This window comes from Ambystoma mexicanum, chromosome 1p, assembly GCF_040938575.1.
Source record: "Ambystoma mexicanum isolate Mex_15411 chromosome 1p, UKY_AmexF1_1, whole genome shotgun sequence".
In the NCBI taxonomy this organism is placed as follows: Eukaryota; Metazoa; Chordata; class Amphibia; order Caudata; family Ambystomatidae; genus Ambystoma; species Ambystoma mexicanum.
The window spans coordinates 791,039,163-791,058,130 of NC_090921.1; the positions used below are offsets into that span (position 1 = coordinate 791,039,163).

General features: G+C 44.8%; 1 protein-coding gene across 1 annotated transcript in view; it reads left to right on the plus strand.

Annotated features, from left to right (window-relative positions):
* The window catches only part of LOC138512071 (cytochrome P450 2B12-like), a 191,808-nt gene that overhangs the window by 62,046 nt on the left and 110,794 nt on the right, over nucleotides 1-18,968 (plus strand). The window contains exons 6-7 of the mRNA XM_069627678.1: nucleotides 813-983; nucleotides 16,738-16,879. Coding sequence (XP_069483779.1) covers nucleotides 813-983; nucleotides 16,738-16,879 — 313 coding nt within the window. The remainder of the gene's footprint in view (nucleotides 1-812; nucleotides 984-16,737; nucleotides 16,880-18,968) is intronic.

Sequence of the window (18,968 nt, forward strand, 5' to 3'; positions counted from 1 at the left end):
CATTAAGCCCCATTTTCTGGAATCCATAGGGCGGCTCATTTACAGTGACCATTAATGTCCCTCGTGATGAATCTACCCATTTTTGGCATTGAAGTGGTTAATTTACCTGTATCAAGATGCTAAAGATACATTCTCCACTTTAAGATCAAACTTGGAAGTTGGAGTAGAGTTAAAAATGGCAATATTTCCCTCCCTCCTAAAGAAATCGCTTTTTATACCGCAGGACAAACTCAGAATAAGCCCTATTGTCTTTAAATTAAGTTGACCATCTGGACCAATGTACCAGATTAGAATGGTTTGTAAAATTAAACACTGCTACTGGAAACGTAGTTTCTTCGCGTCCATGTAGCCATATTGTCAACCTATAAATTACCTATGATAATCTATGCAATAGGCAACCATTGAAGCCTTTCACAAATAGTTTTCATCCCAAAATAAAGGCTTTGATTTTGGGGTAAAACCAATTGGTTATGTGAAATGTAGATTATGTAAAATGTAGATTATTGTGGATAATTTGTCCCAGATTATCCCCTTCTTGTTCATCATCCCATCCGTTCCCCAGATAAAAGCAAATCTAGTGCAAAATGTTCAAGCACGTGGGTTGGCCAAACAAGCTCATCAGTGAACTCAATATTCTCCCTTATTTTCCTATAGACTGGATTGTCCAATATTGAAGTGGTTCGTTTGTCAGTAGACTTAAAATGACTGTTTTGGATGAGATTACAGATTGGAAATAAACACTTGATGCCATTAGAAGGAATTTACAGACAGTCCATTGTTTTAAGACAACATGTTTGTATTACCTTTTTTAGATGGTGAACTTGTGCCCCTTTTTAAGGCATTTCCCTGGGCCACACCAGCAAATCAAGAATAACGCCACCCAAGTGTTCAAGTTTATCGACAAGGCAGTCCAGGAGCACCGGCAGACACTCGACGCAGAGAACCCACAAGACTATATTGATGCCTATCTACTTTTTGTAAGGGTCCCCAGTCTGTGTCTTCCCTAAGGGTTCCTGGTACACCTTGAACCTCCAGGTCAATAAACAGTAAACAATATGTGAATGGTCAAGGCTATTTTGTCACACTCCTCTCTCTTCTTACATAGATTATTTTACATGGAATACACAAAAAGCGATTTTTATTTCACTTAAACATCCGTTTTTTATTTTTATATCTACAGACCTTGTATAAATCTGAACTTAAAAGCCATACCAAAAACAACTAATTCATACATACACATTCATTGGCCAAATATCAGGCCGTCGCACAATATTTTGCACATTGGTATCAACGTAGTACATTTTGTAGACAAATAGGTAGAACACTGATAATCTGCAATGTCTTATTATCAAATTCTTTGCTTTGTTGTGGGGCCTGCCCTGGTTTAACAGTGCTGATAGTTGTTCTGCAAACGCGCACACAAACGATGTAAAAATCAATTGACAGCACAAAACAAAGCAGTTGAGTGGTCAAACCCGACCATAACAAAAAAATAAATAATGCAAGTCATACATTGTCAACAAAAATAAATACATTTTGTCAAATGGAGCAAGTTTTAGGGACAGAGGTTATACAACCCATATGGTTTAGGTTTATCCAATTCGGACATTGCCAAAGGTTGGGGGGAGAAATAATGGAAGAAACAGAAAAATAAAAACTGAATGTCCCTAAAACTTGCTCCATTTGACAGAATTTATTTATTTGCGCTCTTGTTGACAACGTATGACTTTCATTATTTTTTTTTGTTATGGTCAGGTTTGACCACTCAACAGCTTTGTTTTGTGTTTTGGTTTGGTATATGTACCATGTATATTTCATTTGTAGTTTTCCACTCGATTGTACAATCAATATGCAGCCTCAGTAGAAGAGCCAGTCGCTCGAAACACGTGTCAGGCTGCATCCTCCTTTGATTAAATTACAAATTAAATGATTTTTACATCGTTTGTGTGCGCAGTGTGTTTGCAAAACAACCCCTCTTTGTATCATTTACTTGGTGGATAACTTGGCAGGTTTCCACTATCGCGCTCACATGTAGTCCTCTCAAACCACTCAAAATTGTTTGGTCCTTGCGCAGAACCTCGCTGTCCTTTTCTGCAAACCTTCTGTTTTCTGATAGTTGTTCTAAACAGGTCGACACTGTGTGTTTCGGCTGTCTATTCACCAGACTGCAGTGTCAAAGATAAGCGGCCTTCATCAGGACAGTGATGGAGTAAGAGACACAAGCTAATGTGCCATGTCTCTAAACAGGGGGACAAACAAGAGGAGGTGATGTATTATTCAGTGTGCGAACGTGTCACTACGTTTCAAAAATAGTTTTGAGCCAACAAATGGTTTGGCTTTCTACATGTTTCGATAGAAGCCCAGTCCAATCCTAGTAGGGGGGAGCCCTACGTATGGAGTCCACTCAATAGAGGAAGTCAGCGGCACCCATCTGAATGATAAAGCAGCGCTTAGTCACCCAATACAATAAGGGTAACTTACAACATTGTATATAAAGAATATTAAAGTTGTACCCATCATACCTATTCGTGGTGGCGATCTGCCAGAAAGCAAGAAGAGGAATGAATCCAACACGTAACAGGTCCAATTCAATGAATGACAAGCGGGACCTAAAAGTAAAAGGTGAAAGCTATCACCCAAAATGCCACCCAGAAGAAGCATTTTCTATAATTACAACAGTAAAGTCCAGCATCACATACACCCTGGACAAGGGGGACACCTCTATTGGGAAGTACTCTGGTGCCCAGTAACAATTTTTACTGAGCCATTCTATTTTTCACCCTGTATGTGGATTATTGTGAAACATGGTCCCTTGTGTGCTCCTGTTCTGTAATTCGCCCAATTACAGATAATCAGAATCTAAGACTGCCCATTATCTAGGTTAACAATGGAAACCTACATAAAACGAATTCTGAAACACTGGCAAGGGCTATAATCGGATCAAAGATCGATTATTGTTGCAGCCTCCTTGTTGGGTTGTCTCTATCTGACTTCCATCGGTTTCAGGTTATACAGAATGGAGCAGCTAGAGTGGTGAAACGCCTGTCAAGAAGGGGCCATGTGTCAGAAGCTCATCGAAGTCTACACTGGTTACCTGTTCAGGCTAGGTTAGCGTTTAGTCTTCTTATCACACATAAATGTGTACATGGAATCATGCCCTTATATTTCAAAGAATTAATCATGGAGAAAGAAAAACATCAGATCCCTTAGATCGGATGAAACCAACACCTTGATTGTGCCACGCCTGAAAACAAAAAAAAAATCTAGGGATGCCACGTTTACATCCGCAGCCCCTCAAAAGTGGAACTCTCTTTCATCCATATTGAGGACCACTTCATCCACGGAAATCTTCAAGAAAGGGCTGAAAACCACACTTTTCTCATAAAGTGCATCCTCCTTACTCTTGACCCTGCTTTTCTTGGGAATGCCACTCTTTAGCCAGTTTTCGGACTCTGCTTTATGTACTCGTCCTTGTCTTGTTTGAGTGCTTTACGTTTCACAGTGCCCTTAAGCTCTAAGGTACCTGGTGCACTATATAAATGTAAAACAAACATAAACATGCATCATAGATTGCTCCCGCTGTGTTCAGTTGTACCGCTCAGTGTGGAAATGAGCATGCAAGTGCTTGCAGTATCTCGCACAGTCCCTGTGGACTCCTAGTAGTCTGGGGCACTACACATAATATATCACTGCCCAGGAGATTTGCGGAAACAGTGCCAGAGAAAAATTATAATGTAGCACGGCGATGCTGTGTGGTGTCCTGTACTCATGGTTTTAGAGAATGAGCGTTCTGAGTTCCTGGTTGCCGAGCAACCGCTCTAAGCAAACAAGCCCTTATTTAAAGGGGCTGCAAATCTGTCGGCCATCTTGGACTAGCTAATAGTTTGGCACGCACCCAATGTGGGATCAACTCAGAGTTCTATGGTGGTGTCTAACATTGCGCACCTATACAAATTGTTATTTGCATACATATAATATTTGTACACATGTGCCCGAATATCGTGCAGTTCGATCTCGAACATTTGTAGCGTTCTTGTTAAAATGCCCATCATTATGCAGTCGATTTAATAAATGCTGTTGGTAAAAAAAAACAGTTTGGTCATTTCTCATATGGTGTATATCCCTACGTGCATACACATATTATTGCTTTCATACATACAATGGTATTTATACATTTTATGTCATTTATACCCCAATATCATGCAATACGATCCCACATGTTTACAAAATTCTTATTGCAGTCCCAATCATGATGTAGTCGTTTCAGTAGATACAGTTGGTACCAAGACCATTATGGTCATTTCTCATATTATAACACATTTGTCTAGCTCTTGAGGACCGAGCAACATTGCATATTTGTAATTAAGGATGTATACAGCAGTATGTAGAATGACATTATTTCAAGTCTAGCGGCTGGGTAGATGGGCACATAAACCATATACGTCTAGCTACACAGTTGGAGCCCAGGCTCGTGTTTCCATGTACACCTTACTAAAGGCCAAGCACTAGTACATGTACTCAAATGACCCATGTCAGAGCATAACATATATGTCTGCCTACACAATGTTGTCATTTCTCGTTTTGCCACGTATCTCTTATTAAAAAAACAGTGCAGTAATTTATGTACACGAGTGGAAATCTGTACTAAGAAAAACAGTATTCCCTGTCCATTGTATAATAATTACACTCATAAAGACCTGAGTGCATTAGTGTGCATATATGTGTTTTTTGTATATGTCACCGAACTTTGTGGCCAAGTGCCGTTGTATCTCCAGCATTGGAGAATATAGATGTCCTCGGGGATCCAAGAACTATGAATATAGCCAAAGTCATTTTGCTCAGATCGGTAATTCGTTTTTATGTCAAAATCAGATTGTTCCATCCCACCGAGATGGTTAATCCGTTCCTCACGGTATTAAGGTTATAAATCCAACGTTGTTCCAGTCTGCCATGGCTCAAATCTGACAAACAATGCCAGTTCCCTAAGACTTTAGTCTGGAGCTGAGTCTTGTGCAGAGAAAAGTTCCCCAACCAGATTTAAATCCTGATGGACTGCTGACCATAATGGTATAAACTGATATGAAGAGCCCCGAATCTTCGGAGGACTTGAGGTACAGTTTTAAAGGGATTAGTATCTGGGAGTGGAGGAGCAAGAGAACAAAGAGTTATGTTTTGTTATGTTATTTGGTTTTCTATAGTGCACTGCTGGCATTTTCGTGGTCTCCTTGCCTGTCAAGTTGGAGAACTGCAAAAAGAAATAAGCTAGGATAGGTTTGTAGAAGCAGCAAAAGACTGATTTGCTCTTGTCTTCATGCATGCATAGCAGAAGAGCACAAGCTTTGTGGGTTGGTAGGGAAATTGAGGTATGTGTATCTCGGTGGGAATCCCATGTACTAAGGAATTCTGTCCTGCAAGTGAGAATGGCTTGAGTGTTGGTGGAAGGCAGTGTTTAACAAGCTGGTGGGAGGGGTGTAGAGTTCAGATTCTGTAATTGCATGTGGGGGGGGAGTAGTAACACACGACATCTGCAGTGTGTGGGTGGCTAGTTGTGTAAGGTAGAAAGTACAATGGTGAGTGGATTAGTAATGGGTGCAAGCAATCAGGAAGCCACAAATGCTTTGAAACACTTATGTATAAGCTCATAATAAATAATCAATCAAACAAACAGCAAGGACGAACATGGCTTAGCAAGGTGCAAAGAAACATTTCAAGGCATAGCAAGGTATGTAAAGGCCGAACAATGCAAAATAACATGGTCTCTGCACAAAATGGCCACTGTAGCCTCTCCAATTTAACTTTCTCAATGCCACTGTCAACCTGCCTAACTCTCTCTCGATCATTCAGTGTCTCCGTCTCCCTCATCTTTCACTCTTTTCTCGGTCTTCTCCTCTCTTTCTTCCAGGGCTGGACTGGCCCACCGGGACACCGGGAGTTTCCCCGCTAGGCCTCGGGGCATAGGGCCTCTTTGGGAGTTAACCAAATGAACTGCGCAAGGATACAAATCATGTGAGAAAACCCAGTCAGTCTGGGTAGTTCGGCTGAAATTGGCTGCGCATTTCTTTTCTACCCATCCAAAGCAAACGACAGCCAGGCTGGCGCATGCGCCTCTTGAGGCCAGGGCACTGCCCGAGTAGGTGGAACCTCATGTGCCAGAATGCAGCCCTGGTCAGTGTGCTCGCTCAAATCATGTTGCATCATATGATGCACTTCACAAAGTGCTCTACGACGAGTGCGACAGGCGAGGCGAGCGCAGCAGAGCAGCATTTTCACTCACGTGCGAAGTGCGCAAATGCATTAGAACATTGCTTGGTGGTGCGGTGGGTGGAGGTGTTGGATGGAGGAGCCCGAGGGTGGCTGGGTAATCAAAACGCGGGGCACCTCTGTTCGGGAGCGAATGCTTGGAAAATATTTTCCATGGAGCTTCCGCCTCCTCGTCCTCCCTGCCTTTTACTCTCCTTTACCCACATCCACACCAGATACCTCTCCCGTGCTCATTCCCTATCTCGCTCGTCTTTGTAACTCTGTGCCTCTCTCCTCTGACCCCACGACTTCTCCTCGGCTTCTGTATGCCAGCAATATCTCTCCTCTCTGTCCTTCATTACCCATAACCTATCTCCTCTATCGCAGTGTCCCTTCTATTTTTCTGTGCCCCTAACCGCTGTCTCCCGTATCTGCCCTTATCTGCCTATCATATGACCTCTTCGCCCTGCACTCCCAGCTCCCCTCCTCTTTTTCTTCCCTCTACCTGGCTTTCCTGTTGGTGTGGCAGTGTTTGGTGCTTACCCACCCCCCCACCTCCTGTCCTCATCTGCCCACAGACAAAACAAGGCTCCCAAAAACCCCTCCCTCACCTCCAGAGTCCCACTCCATCACCCCCTCATACCTCAGACCTCACTTGTTCACGAGTAAAGCAGGAGCACACACCAACAGTTCTCCCATTACCAGAGCAGGGGGTTCAATCCAGACAGGAGAGAAATACTGGGGTGCAGGGGTTCACGCGGGAGGAGCTCAGTGGGTCAGTGTGCCTGCTTCGTTTGGGGCCAATAAGACATTGGTTCAAATTCCAGCTGATAGCTCGGTGGGCTAATGCATCAGCTGTTCAGATATGTTTCTAGCCTGGATGTGACTCGCCCGTTTGAATCCCAGTAACACAGCTCAATGGGTCAATGCACCGGCTGGCTGCTTGTGAATGTAAGTTGCAGGTTTGAATCTCAGTATACAGCAGAATTCCATCCTTTGCAAGGCATATCAGACAACTATGGGCAAGTTGGGTTGGGGTAGCATCAAGCAGGATTACATTGCTATGTAAATACACCACAAGAACTTCAACCACTGCCTGTGTTTCATACAAGCCGTGCGCCGAATTTGGTAACCCTCTATTCACTGCCATGTGATCTTATTAGGTTATTTATAAAGTCCACAACGCAACCTCAATACTCATGCTTTTTAGAAATAGGAGGCGCCATGAACCGCTGGAGGCACTGATTTCATCGACAGCCGGACGATGAAAAGCATGCCTTAAAGGAGGTTCCTGGAGCTGGAAAGAGAGTGGTCCATCACTTGCATCACTGAGTGCGGATGGGATGTAGGATGCTTGCAGCATCCCCCTGCATCACCATCCATCATCCGGGATTCCCACGCAGAAAGCACCGACCCACAGACTGCTGGGGGGCTAACCGGCGTCAGGATGGAGGGAAGGGTGTAGTGGCAGGAAAGGGGTCCACCCATAAACACGCCTTTTAGGCACTGCACATTATATGCTGGTGGCTATTTTGGGAGTGCCTCGACTTGAAGGAAGGCAATGCTCTGTTTGCCCAAAGAACAGTAATAGTTTGGAGCTGCCTATCAAAATGATTGTTTTTAAACTGCTTACTGTAAGAAAAGAGTGAGCCAGTCTTCGAAAAAGATAATTTAGGGCCCAGGCGAGCTTCAGCATAGCAAGGGGAAGCTTACACTGTAACGTATCACATCCTGTGGCTGCAAGTTAAGTGTAAGATGGCAACTTTCCATAGGAGATTTTTTTAAGGATTATGCTGGTACAGTGATACTAAAGATGGAAAAACCCTTCCCTGCTGGAAATTCTAATTTAAAAAACATTTCTAATAAAATTAACTGGAGCGTCTGGGTTTCTGGACTTTAAGTGGGCCAGGGCCTGCCGGGGCTGGGCCCCGGCAGGCTCCGAAATTTCGTTTTGAGGCGGGGCCCTGCCGGGGCCCACTAATCTCCCCTGGCAGCCCCAGCCACTACACGAAAAGGCATTTTTTTTACAGCCTGAAGCTCTCGCTCGTGTGCGAGAGCTTCAGGCTTCAGAAAAAAATGCCTTTCAGCCATAATGGTGGCGCCACACCTACGAGGCATCCCTTTAATCAAGTGATGCACGTGGGCCGGCGCCACCATTATGGAGAAAAAGTGAGGCCGCTGGAAGCAGAGTCCTTGCTTTCTAAATACTGAAGCTCCCGCGGATTCGCGGCAGTTTCAGTCCTTAGGGAAAAAGCCCTCTGCTTCCAGTGGCCTCATCCTTTCAGCCTTGATGGTGACGCTGCCCCTCCCCAGCTGGCGAGGGGCAGCGCCACCATTAAGGCTGAATAGGCGAGGCGCTGTCCCCTGCCAGGCAAGTCTATGGAATATAAGTGCAGAGATCAGCACCCTCTCCATCATAGGGGAGAGGGTGCTAATCTCCACAAAAGGCTGCCTGGCAGGGGTGCCAGTAGCCCATTGAGCCGGGGCTCGTCAAGGGGGCGTGGCCTAACGGGCCATCAAGGCCCCCGCTGTTAGGCCACGCCCCCTCGATGAGCCCCGGCTCGATTTGTAGTGCCACTTAAGGCACTCTTTGCCTATATCCAGACAGGAGAAAAAGAAACTAACTGCATACATGACAGCATGCCTTATTCCATTAGGGGATACCAGTGCAGGTCTGGTTTTAGCTTTGTATTCTGGTACTTGGAGTCCTGTGTTTATGATGGGGAAATCCAGTGCTGCAAGTACCAGAATGCAAAGTTAAAGTCAGGACTGTACTTATGAATTCCGAATTGAATGCAACATGTTGGAATGTATGCAGCTGAAATCAATAGACACCGGAAACACGAGAAACCAGGCCCAGATTTCAACTGCAATGTTCCTACTAATTGTTCATAGATGTTTTAAAACCCTATGTTCCAACCTAAACCATTTCTAATTGATTAAATTGAAGTTGCACTTGGGCATTTTGTTGTCTGTTTAAATGTCAGCCCTGTCCTTGTTTGTGAAACGCACAGGCCCTTTCTGTCAGCAAATCTTTAAAACTAAAATGATTTTACCCCAATCGAATGTAGAAAGACCCAATTCATTTCCTAGCTGCAGACAGGGTGTGAACTGGTCCATAGGAAACTGCGTAGATTTCCTGGTAGCCCTCTGCACCCTTGGCCTCTTTTTTCTGGGACACTATTTTATTTTCACATTGTCTCATAGGAAAAGGGTTGGGTTTGCTGAAAATGTTATGGGGCCACTTTGAACGTTTTTTCCAGGGCCTTTTTTGGTTCCCAGTCCACCCCTGCTTTCTTCCCTCTTTCTCAAATAGATGCAATGTATACTGTGTGAAATAAGAGCCAGGGAATTGGCAGAGGGGGGGACAGAGCTGACTGGAGACTTCACCTATGACCCTAAACGGAGTGTAAAGGGTTATGGGAGACATTAACGTTTCAGCTTGTAGAAAGAGCTGCTCAACATATGAAAACTACAGGTGCTCATTTCACCTTCCTTAGTGTGTTGATTGGTAGCCTGAAAGCAAACCCTAACCTCACTCTAACTTGCTCATGTGCTGGGCCCAGTGAGACTGTGATTTTGCCCATCAGGCCAACATTTATCGGGCCAAAAAACAGCGTTTATCAGGCCAGTTGTGAGAACCCATGGTTATTTCTCCCAGAAGTCTACCCTGTCTCCTAAAGACCCCAAACCTCTCTCTCACAACACACACAGACAAAAAAGGCTCACCCCCGCTATATGAAAGTGTTTGATAGAATGAAATGAGGTCAAATTGAGGGAGAAATATTGGGAGTAGATGGTGACATTTGGTTCGGCAAAGGGGATACATGTGAAAGCAAGCATGTTGGTGCGTGAAGGACATGCGGCACAGACAGTATATGCCTGTAGTGGTAGAGGCCTTTCAAGGCTTCCTCTACTGGGTGTCTAGGGGCTGCATCTAAGAAATAGCCAAACTTAACCCCCGGGTGTCTGTAGGCCTACAACTTGCATCCCCCACTCTGTGGCTTGGGGCAACCTCAGATAACGCCCAGGCAGTTCACTCTTTAAACTATTGCAAGCGGAAGGATCAATATGTAACTACTGTCCCGACAGCCCATCACAACGTTTTGAAGTTAGGGCATTATGATTGGAACCCTTTGGACACTTGCTTGTAGTGCCCATTAGAAAACCAATGTTGGTTTCTGTGCACCTCTAAGCACTGACACTTATATGTATGGAACTGTTTAGTATGGCCTCAGCAGGCCCTTGAGCAATGATTATGTGGGAAGCTGCCTATTGGTAAATATGGCTCAGGTACAAGCAGGAATTGGTGGTACCATCTGTACCGGGCAAGGCAGAGGAGGAGCGAAGGGAACCAAAATCTGAGAAGACAGAGATTAAGTCAGAGATATACTGAGGAGAAAGACCATTGATATCTTCGTACATTAGGAGAATTAATTTGAAAATGGAACTGTTGTGCATGGAGAGCCAACAAGCATGGTATTGGTAGGTAGAAGTGATAGCGGGTCTGGTCATGTTGTAGAGTGCGGGTAGCGAAGTTGAGGACTTTCTATTGAGAGAGGAAGTAGTAGAGAGGTAGGCATGAGCAACATTCAAAGATTAGAGTTTTTGGAAAAAGGGGAGTATGAAGTGGGCCCATTTTTTCAAATGTTGTGAAGTTAATACGAGCAACGTAGGCGGTGGGGATAGTGAGGAATTGTTTCAGCTGGAGGTTGCTATCAAAGAGCTCCCCAAGAGTGTGAGCCTTGGTTGAGGAATTAAGAAGGTCAGTTGGGAAGGATAGGATAGGAACGGGTAGGCATGGAGTGGAAACCAAGAGAAAGATAACTTCGATTTTTGAAGAGTTCAGCATGAGTCAGCAGAGAGCCATCCAGTGACTAATTGCAGTGAGACATTTGGTAATCCCTTCCGAGAAGGCTGGGGTTAATAAGGGCAAGGAGAAAGAGTGTCATCAGCAAAGAGGTGATGGTAAAATTCAAAGGACAAGATGGCAGAGATATAGAGGGGGAATACTAGAGGTCCAAGGACTGCTAACAAGAAGAGGAGTGGTGACAGAGGTTTACAAGTTCCAGTTGGTTTTAAAAGAGAAACCTTCTAGGTAGAAGGCAATCCAGGCAATAGGAGATTTGTGAAACCCAAGGTCCTGGATAGTGAGGATGAGAGAGAAGTGGTCAACGGTGTAGAAACAGGCACGGAGGTCCAAAAGGACAAGGATATAAAAGTGTAGCGTAATGAGCATCAGAGAGGAAGTTGGAGACATGTTCTCTATGGAAACCAGTGGATCTCCAATGCCATTATCCTCAATATATTTAGTGATCTGGCTGAAGATCACCCGCTCATTGTCCTTTGAATAATGGAAAGGAGCTAAACTGGGTGATAGTTCAATGAGACGTTTGGGTCATGGAAGGGTTTCTACAAAAGGGATAGGACAGTTGCAGATTTGAAGAAAGCAGGGTATAGTCCAGCGGAGCGAAAGAGTTTAAAGCGCTCAGAGACATAAAGGCAGGTGGCTGAGACTACATCTTTGACCGTTTGAGGAGCAAACAGGTCTATAGGATCATAAAATGGGTTGGTGCTCTCAAGGATAGGTGCGAATTTGGCAAGCAATGTTGGGGAAAAGTAGTTGAGACTAGAAGGTTTGGTGAAGAGGCGGTGGACAGAAGGAGGGTGGGTGAGGGAGAGTGAGGAGGGCTGTGACAGTGTCATGAGCTTGAGATTTTTTTTTTTATTTGTGTTAGTTTTATACAAAACGTTTTTACAAAAGAACCTTAGAATTTTTAATATTCATTCGAAATATCAAAAGGAACAAGAAAACAAAAACGTGAATGCCAAAACACATCAATCCCTTCTTGTTACTTAAGAAATCATAATATACAGTAACAGAACACGACTTGGCATCGAAGATCATTCACTTTGAGATCTTTTTAAACTTCTATGCATTAATCGAGGTGTCAGTAATCTGTCTAGATAATCAACAGTGGCACACATCAGCATATAATTGTGTCCAGATAGTAGCGCAGACCACAAGTCATCTATGTTACCACTGTTGGGGGCGAACTTCCCCAGGGCAACGGTCCGTTCTGAGTTTATAGATGAGCATTTGGCCACTAGGTGCTGCAGCGATTCCACATGCTGGCCACAGAACTGACAGCAGTTGTTGACGGTGTCTTTAACTTGTATTAATAGGAGCATCTCTTTAGTCGGTAGCAAATTTTATCGCAGCCGCATGAACTGGCCACGATGATATCTTGAGGGGAATTGTCGAAGGTACCTCGGAATTTGGTTTACTGGGCGGACATCTCTGATTTGTGCTATACATGATTTAAATTTCAGTTGATTATTGAGTGTCGTAATCCAATCGCACTGGCTCACCTTTTTTTTGACTGCACGTGGGTTTTCTTGTGATAATTCAACAGTAGCACCTATGTGGGCCAAGTTTTTCACTTACACCGACTGTCATATTGGCCATCTGCGTTCTCGAGACAGCATTTATAATGGCCCAAGTTTCACGACTCTTGCGAGAGCAACTCAGTCTAAGCATGACTTCCGCTTGCTCCTGTGCTTGAGATTTTACAGGTTAAGTACTGACCAAATAATTAGCAGAGAGGGAGAATTTAATGGATATTGGCTATTGAGGTGTGAGCAAAGCTTGGATGAAAGTTTGCAGGGGTGATTGGGAAGGGAGGAGATTCGGTTTTTGTACTGGGAGGATTTGTCACAGGGCAGAGAAGAGGGCGGCAAAGAAGTTTTTGTAGGTTAGGAGTCAGTTCTGCCAGTGTTGTAGGTCACAAATCATGTTTATTTTGAGTGACTGGATCTGAGGTGGTCCAGGCTGAGGACAGGGATGGGGAGATGTAACTTTGCTTGCAGGATAGTGTTGGAAGGAAGTCATCAGTACACAGGGAAAGTCAGACCATTGTCAATGGAAGAGGAATAAATAGGGTAGAGGGACAGGAGAGAAGTCCTCACATCATCAAAGTAAGGGGCAAGAGGTTCCTGCTTGAATTTCCTCTTGGTCATTGACGATGGGAGAAGAGGAGTTAGAGGGTGGGGGGACCAAGGTGTTAAAGTGAACAATGGCTTGATCAGGGGATAGGGGTCAATGGGGAGGTCAGAGGAGGAGAGCAAAGAGCAGAGAAAGACAAGTTCAAGGGAGCTTCCAAAAGAGTGGGTAGGCTAGTCATGGAGGGAGCGGTCAGATCGGTGGGAATTAAGTTCAAGGCAGGTGGCTGTGGAGGTTTTGGGAAGGTTAAAGTCCCCTAACAAAATGGGGATGTCAGGGCAAAGTGGCTCACAGAGAAGATGCAGATTTGGGACGAAAGAGCTGAGACGACAAGGGGGTCCATACAGAGCAACATCAGTCAGAGGACAAGTCAGGAATTGAATAGTGTCATATCCGGAAGAGGTGATGTCAGAGGGACAATGGGGAGGGACATTTCGATAAGAAGGTCTATTCCACCACGCTTCCCAACAGGTCATATAGAGTGGGAGAGTGTAGCAGAGTCTGTGTGGAGAACTGATAGTGTAGCAGAGTCATGAGGGGAGATCCAGGTTTCAGTGATCGAAAGAAGCGAAGGTTGAGGGTAATAAGAGTCAGTGATGTAGGAAGACTTGTTGTAGCGGGATTGTGTATTTCAGATGCGGAGTAAAGGGAGATGGGGGAAAGGAGCAGGTGTTGTGCAGTAGGCAAGGTGTATAGATGAGGCTGGAGATCCAGGGAGAATAGGAGTGTCTGGATTGAAAAGTGCAGAGGGAGGGGGGATACGGGGTAGGGGGAAGAGGTGCTAGAAGGTAGACTGAGTTGTGGCTGAAGGCTGTGGGTGAAGAAGTGGAGAAGAGCGAGTGCAAGGAGGAATGGAGCCAAAGCCAAGGGGCATGATGGAGGGTGGAAGAAATAGACACATGAGGATAGTGAAGGAAGGGTGAACCCAAATGGGAGGGTGTAGGTGGGTGAGCAGTAAGGGGAAGGGGGTTGGCTGTGAAGAGGCTGGTATATGTTCTGAGATGGGCTAGAACAGGGCAATAATTCACCAAAAAACAATTAATGGGCCCAAAACGGAGATGTGTTTTGGTTCTTTGAGGTATCAGCAGCTGTGCAGTCATGGAGAGTCATTGGGCTGAAGGATCACAATATGTGGAAGCAGGAGTCTGGTGAAGGGTGAGCTCCGGTATCGGCAGCTCTACAATCATGTAGAGTCATTGGGTCAAAGAATCCCGGTGTGTGGACGCAAGAGTCGGGTGAAGGGTGAGCTCAGCAAAGTCCTGGTTGAACCGGGATTCTTGCCGTAGGCCACTCCTGGTCCTTACAGGCCCTAACAGGGACTTGCCCTTTGCTACTTTGGCCTTTAGCTGGACGTGCAGGGAAGACTCCATAACGAGGCAGCAGTGTGTCAGGGGACCCTTGGGAGCCAAACAGAGTATTCATGATGGCATTCAGACTTCCAGGCAGGGTGAAGGTGGGGTCCTGAGTGTTGTAGACTCACAGATCTTCATTTTGAGGCAGGACTCACAAATGGTGTGCAGGATCCTCTGGGAATGCAGGATGTGGCAAACAAAAATTATTTTAAAATGAAATTCCAGTCACATGACCCGTTGGAAGCTTATCAAAGTGTTCAAGGTGGCTTCCAGACTTCAGGTAGTACAAAGGCTGGGTCCCGGTTGTTTCTAAGGCTGGATCTTTGGATGGTGCACAGGATCCTCTGGGAATGCAGTGTGTGGCAAAAAACATGACATTTCAGTCACATGATGTGGCTATATGAGACTCTGAAAGCCAAACCGAATACCCCAGAGGCTTCCAGGATACATGTATGGTCCTGTGTGTTGTAGTGCGAGGGAGCTTTGTTTCTCAGGCATGATCCTAGGATGGCACACAAGCTCCCCTGGTAATGCACTCTTGGCATTCACATCTTCCACCTATAAAACACACCGTTATGGCCTGTGCATGACCCAGCCTCCCTCGCCTCTCCCAGCCTGACTCCCTAGGGTCCCTCTCAGTTTAGTCTTCTTGGTCAGCTTCTTGGTCAGCTCCCTGTCTCCTGTCACACTTCACTTTTTTTGGCTGCTTGGCAAAGTGACCTAGCACCCAGCCCCAGAGGCCGCCCACGGGCCGAGAGCTAGCACTTGCACAGTGGCGCAACAGCTCCTGTTCCTCCAACCATACCCATGCATACTCAGAAGTAGGACCATGAGGAAACGTTGTTGCTCCACCATCACAAGCCCACAAGTTGGCAGGGTGTCCTGTGAGGTATGGGCATCAGGCAACAAACAGTCTCCTTACAAGGTGTTCTAGAGAATACTGGTGTTTTTTAATGGTATCCTGGTAACCCCCACAGATGTTACAGAGGCTTTTCAGTGGGACCTGAGTTTGTGGGGAGCTCGGCATCCCAAAGATAACTTGGTTGCATTTAGTGGTGCTATGTTGGAATGTGGGGGGTGGGCACTTGTTGCTGTGGCAACCAACAGAACACACAAGAGATATATGGTTCAGACTTTATTCTTGTCCAGGTGGGTAATTGGATCGAAGGTTATAGGTACAGTTGAACTGTCCAAGCAACAGTGTCAAGATGTCTTAAACTGCATTGCAACAGTATCCATTCCAACTACAGTTACTGCTGGGAACAAGGGACCAAGTGCCCAGTGTGATTCTGGATTCTACAACACAGTCTCAGGGTTGTAGCGCCAAGCACAGTATTTGTGATCTAGAGATAAAATGCTCATTTCACTTCCTGTAATATAGTGCCTGTCTCATTTTCAGCAATAGAGTGCCCAGGCCGCTACAGAGCTATATATAGTACCAAGTACACATTTCCTTTAGTTATTTATCACCCTGATGGTCTCTGTCTGTCCCAGATACTCACCCTATGTCAGGGTAATCTTCTCACTCCTAAGTGAACTCAAACCACTCATCTTTATCTGCCCTGCAGGTCCCACAGCTCTGACAGGACCTTTACCTCTCTGAGCACCTTAGCAATCTAGGATCTTTCATCCTCTCAGAGGATATCTCTTAGCTCTATCAGCTCTATCAGCACAATGGGGTGTTTCAGTATGTAATTGTTTGTTTCTCTCTCTCTCTCTTTTTTCTGGGTACCTAGTGTCTTCAACTGGTTGATCCAAAGGGTGGTTCTGTACTAGGTGGAGGTTACTGCAGATCCCACAGTTGTCCGCCTCTAGGTAGCTCACAGCACAAGCCTGAGGCATCCCGTAGGACCGAATTGCCTAGTTCGCAGCATAGTCTTTAGCATTTGGGATGGGGTCAGTACAATAACTTTGTTAAACTGCCATTTATAGATTGGAGCTAGATGTGGGATGTCTAGCATGGGAGTGTGTTCTAGCTACTTTGGTTTGTTGGTCGCATTGTGCCTGGCAGGGCTTCTAGCACCCTGAGGGCTATTTGTAAAACATGTTTTTTTTTAAATATAACTTGGCCTTAATACCTATGTTTGCAACACTGCAGACCTTCATGTGTATAATATTGTTCACTTCAATGTCTGATTGTAGCAAAACTCAAACCCGGATTCAACATTTTCATCTGAGAACTTGCAAGCGTCCATCGCAGGCATGTTCATAGCTGGGACAGACACAACCTCCACCACCCTCCGGTGGGGCCTTCTGTACATGATCACCTACCCCGACATCCAAGGTAAAAAGTGTCCAGAAACTTTAAATGTACAGTAAGAAGACATTCTGCGTAACAAATCTACTGTGTTGCTAAGTAAGTAAAGCCCACTGAAATGTATGGTCATGCACTCTGATTACCTGGTTCAGATATATGTACTTATGTTTACTTTCAGATTTGCACACTGATATCCTGGATAAGATATGCACACTGAATTTAAAGGAAAGGTATCTTTTTACCAAATCATTTTCACCACAGATTTTTACCACACATTCCATTATACATTTTTCATGCAAAATAGAGATGGTTGTTTTGGGTGAGGCAAAATGTTATGTGGAGACATTGGGTGGTACAAAAAACATGGAACTAAATCATTTTCACTGCAGATTTCTTTACTGCACATTTTTACTGCATTTTTCACACAAAATGTAGATGTCTGGTTTGGGTGCGGAAATAGTTTATGGGGAGAGTTGATTGGGTTGGTTCGGGGGCTGTCACCCCGCATTTTGTGGGAAAAAATGTACAGTGAAAAATTGTTTGATAAAAACACATGGAACCATGCACACTACTATCCCGGGAGAAACACCCACTCTGACCTCCATGGAAAAATAAACAGTAGACAAAGGGCCTCATTACGAGTATGGAGGCAGCCATGCCCTTAATAAGGGCATGGCTGCCACCATACCGGGTTCCAGCTCCGGGTTCCTTCAATGATTAATTACCGGGCCATTCCAACCTTGGAGGACCCGGTTATTCCTCATTGAGAAACCCATTCCCATTTGAGAACCCCATAGCGCTCAATGGAAATGGGGAGCGAGCTAATACCGGGCCCGTTAATAACGGGCCCGTTATTAGCTCACTGGTCCCCTTGCGGGACCCGCTAAGGACGTCTGGTTTTACCAGACGTTCTGAGCAGGTCCCGCAAGGGAACCTCGTAATAGGGCATCCCGTAATGAACGGTGCCGGTCCCGTACCGGCACCGTTCATTACGGGACCGCCAGGGTCGTAATGAGGCCCAAAGAGTCCTATGCATATCAGTCTAAATAGTCAAAAAGCCACAGGAAATATAAATAAAATATTTATTGCAAAAATTGCCATGAAACCATTTAATTAAATATAATACATCAAAACATCCATAAAAACAAAGTACACAATGCACAACCCTACCCATACATAACCCATGCATCAATCATACCTAAATAAAAAAAAATACAATGCATAGAGAAAGAAAAATACAAAAACATTACAAAATACAGTAAATATTGGTGACCACGTCTAAGCTACAAGCCACATGGAAAAAAACATAATTTCTCAAGCCCATGGTGGAATCCGTCACTCGTCCGGCACAACCATTCATAATTTGCAAATGAGTAGAAATTACAAAACCGACTTGTTCAGGCTAATTCGGGTTTCGGCTTGAGGCATCGTTGTTCCCATAACCTTCGCCTTCATCAGGGACGAGAAAGACAATTTCAGGTAGGGACAAATTCTACCATGGAAAGTGTACCCAAATATAAAAAAACAGAAATACCAAATGAAAAACATGGCAACGCAAGCCTGACATTGCTTGCTGAACAATATTTACCACCACCTCTTATGTGTGACAACCTGTGTCTCTTCAGTCAGACCAGTGTGAACAACCAACACTCGGCCCAAAAGGTACACTTATGCCAACACCACAGTGCACTCCAAACCCCTCCGGGCAGAACACAACAAGCTTGAGGATGAACGAATTGCATCCATTCTTACCAGTGTCCTGTTCTGAATATAGGATTTGTGCTTTCATACGTTTTCATGTACAAAAGTGCACACCGTCACATAAATAAAGATACTGCATGCCACATCATGCAAGGACCTCAAGGATCTCAAAAGTCTCAATAGACCTAAAAAAAATCACACCATTGGTTTACTATCCACAACAAGAGATGAACATTTCTCTTACCGCAGTCTCGTAGGATAACAGGGATCCCCTCTAATAAGTATCCAAGCGTTGTTAAATGTCCCGCACAGGAAGACGCTGGAGAAAACAAATTGCCCCAGTGCAGCAGCGTACCATTGGTCCACCCAATTGCAACAGGCGTAAAAATGAATACTTAAGTTAAACGGCTCTCCC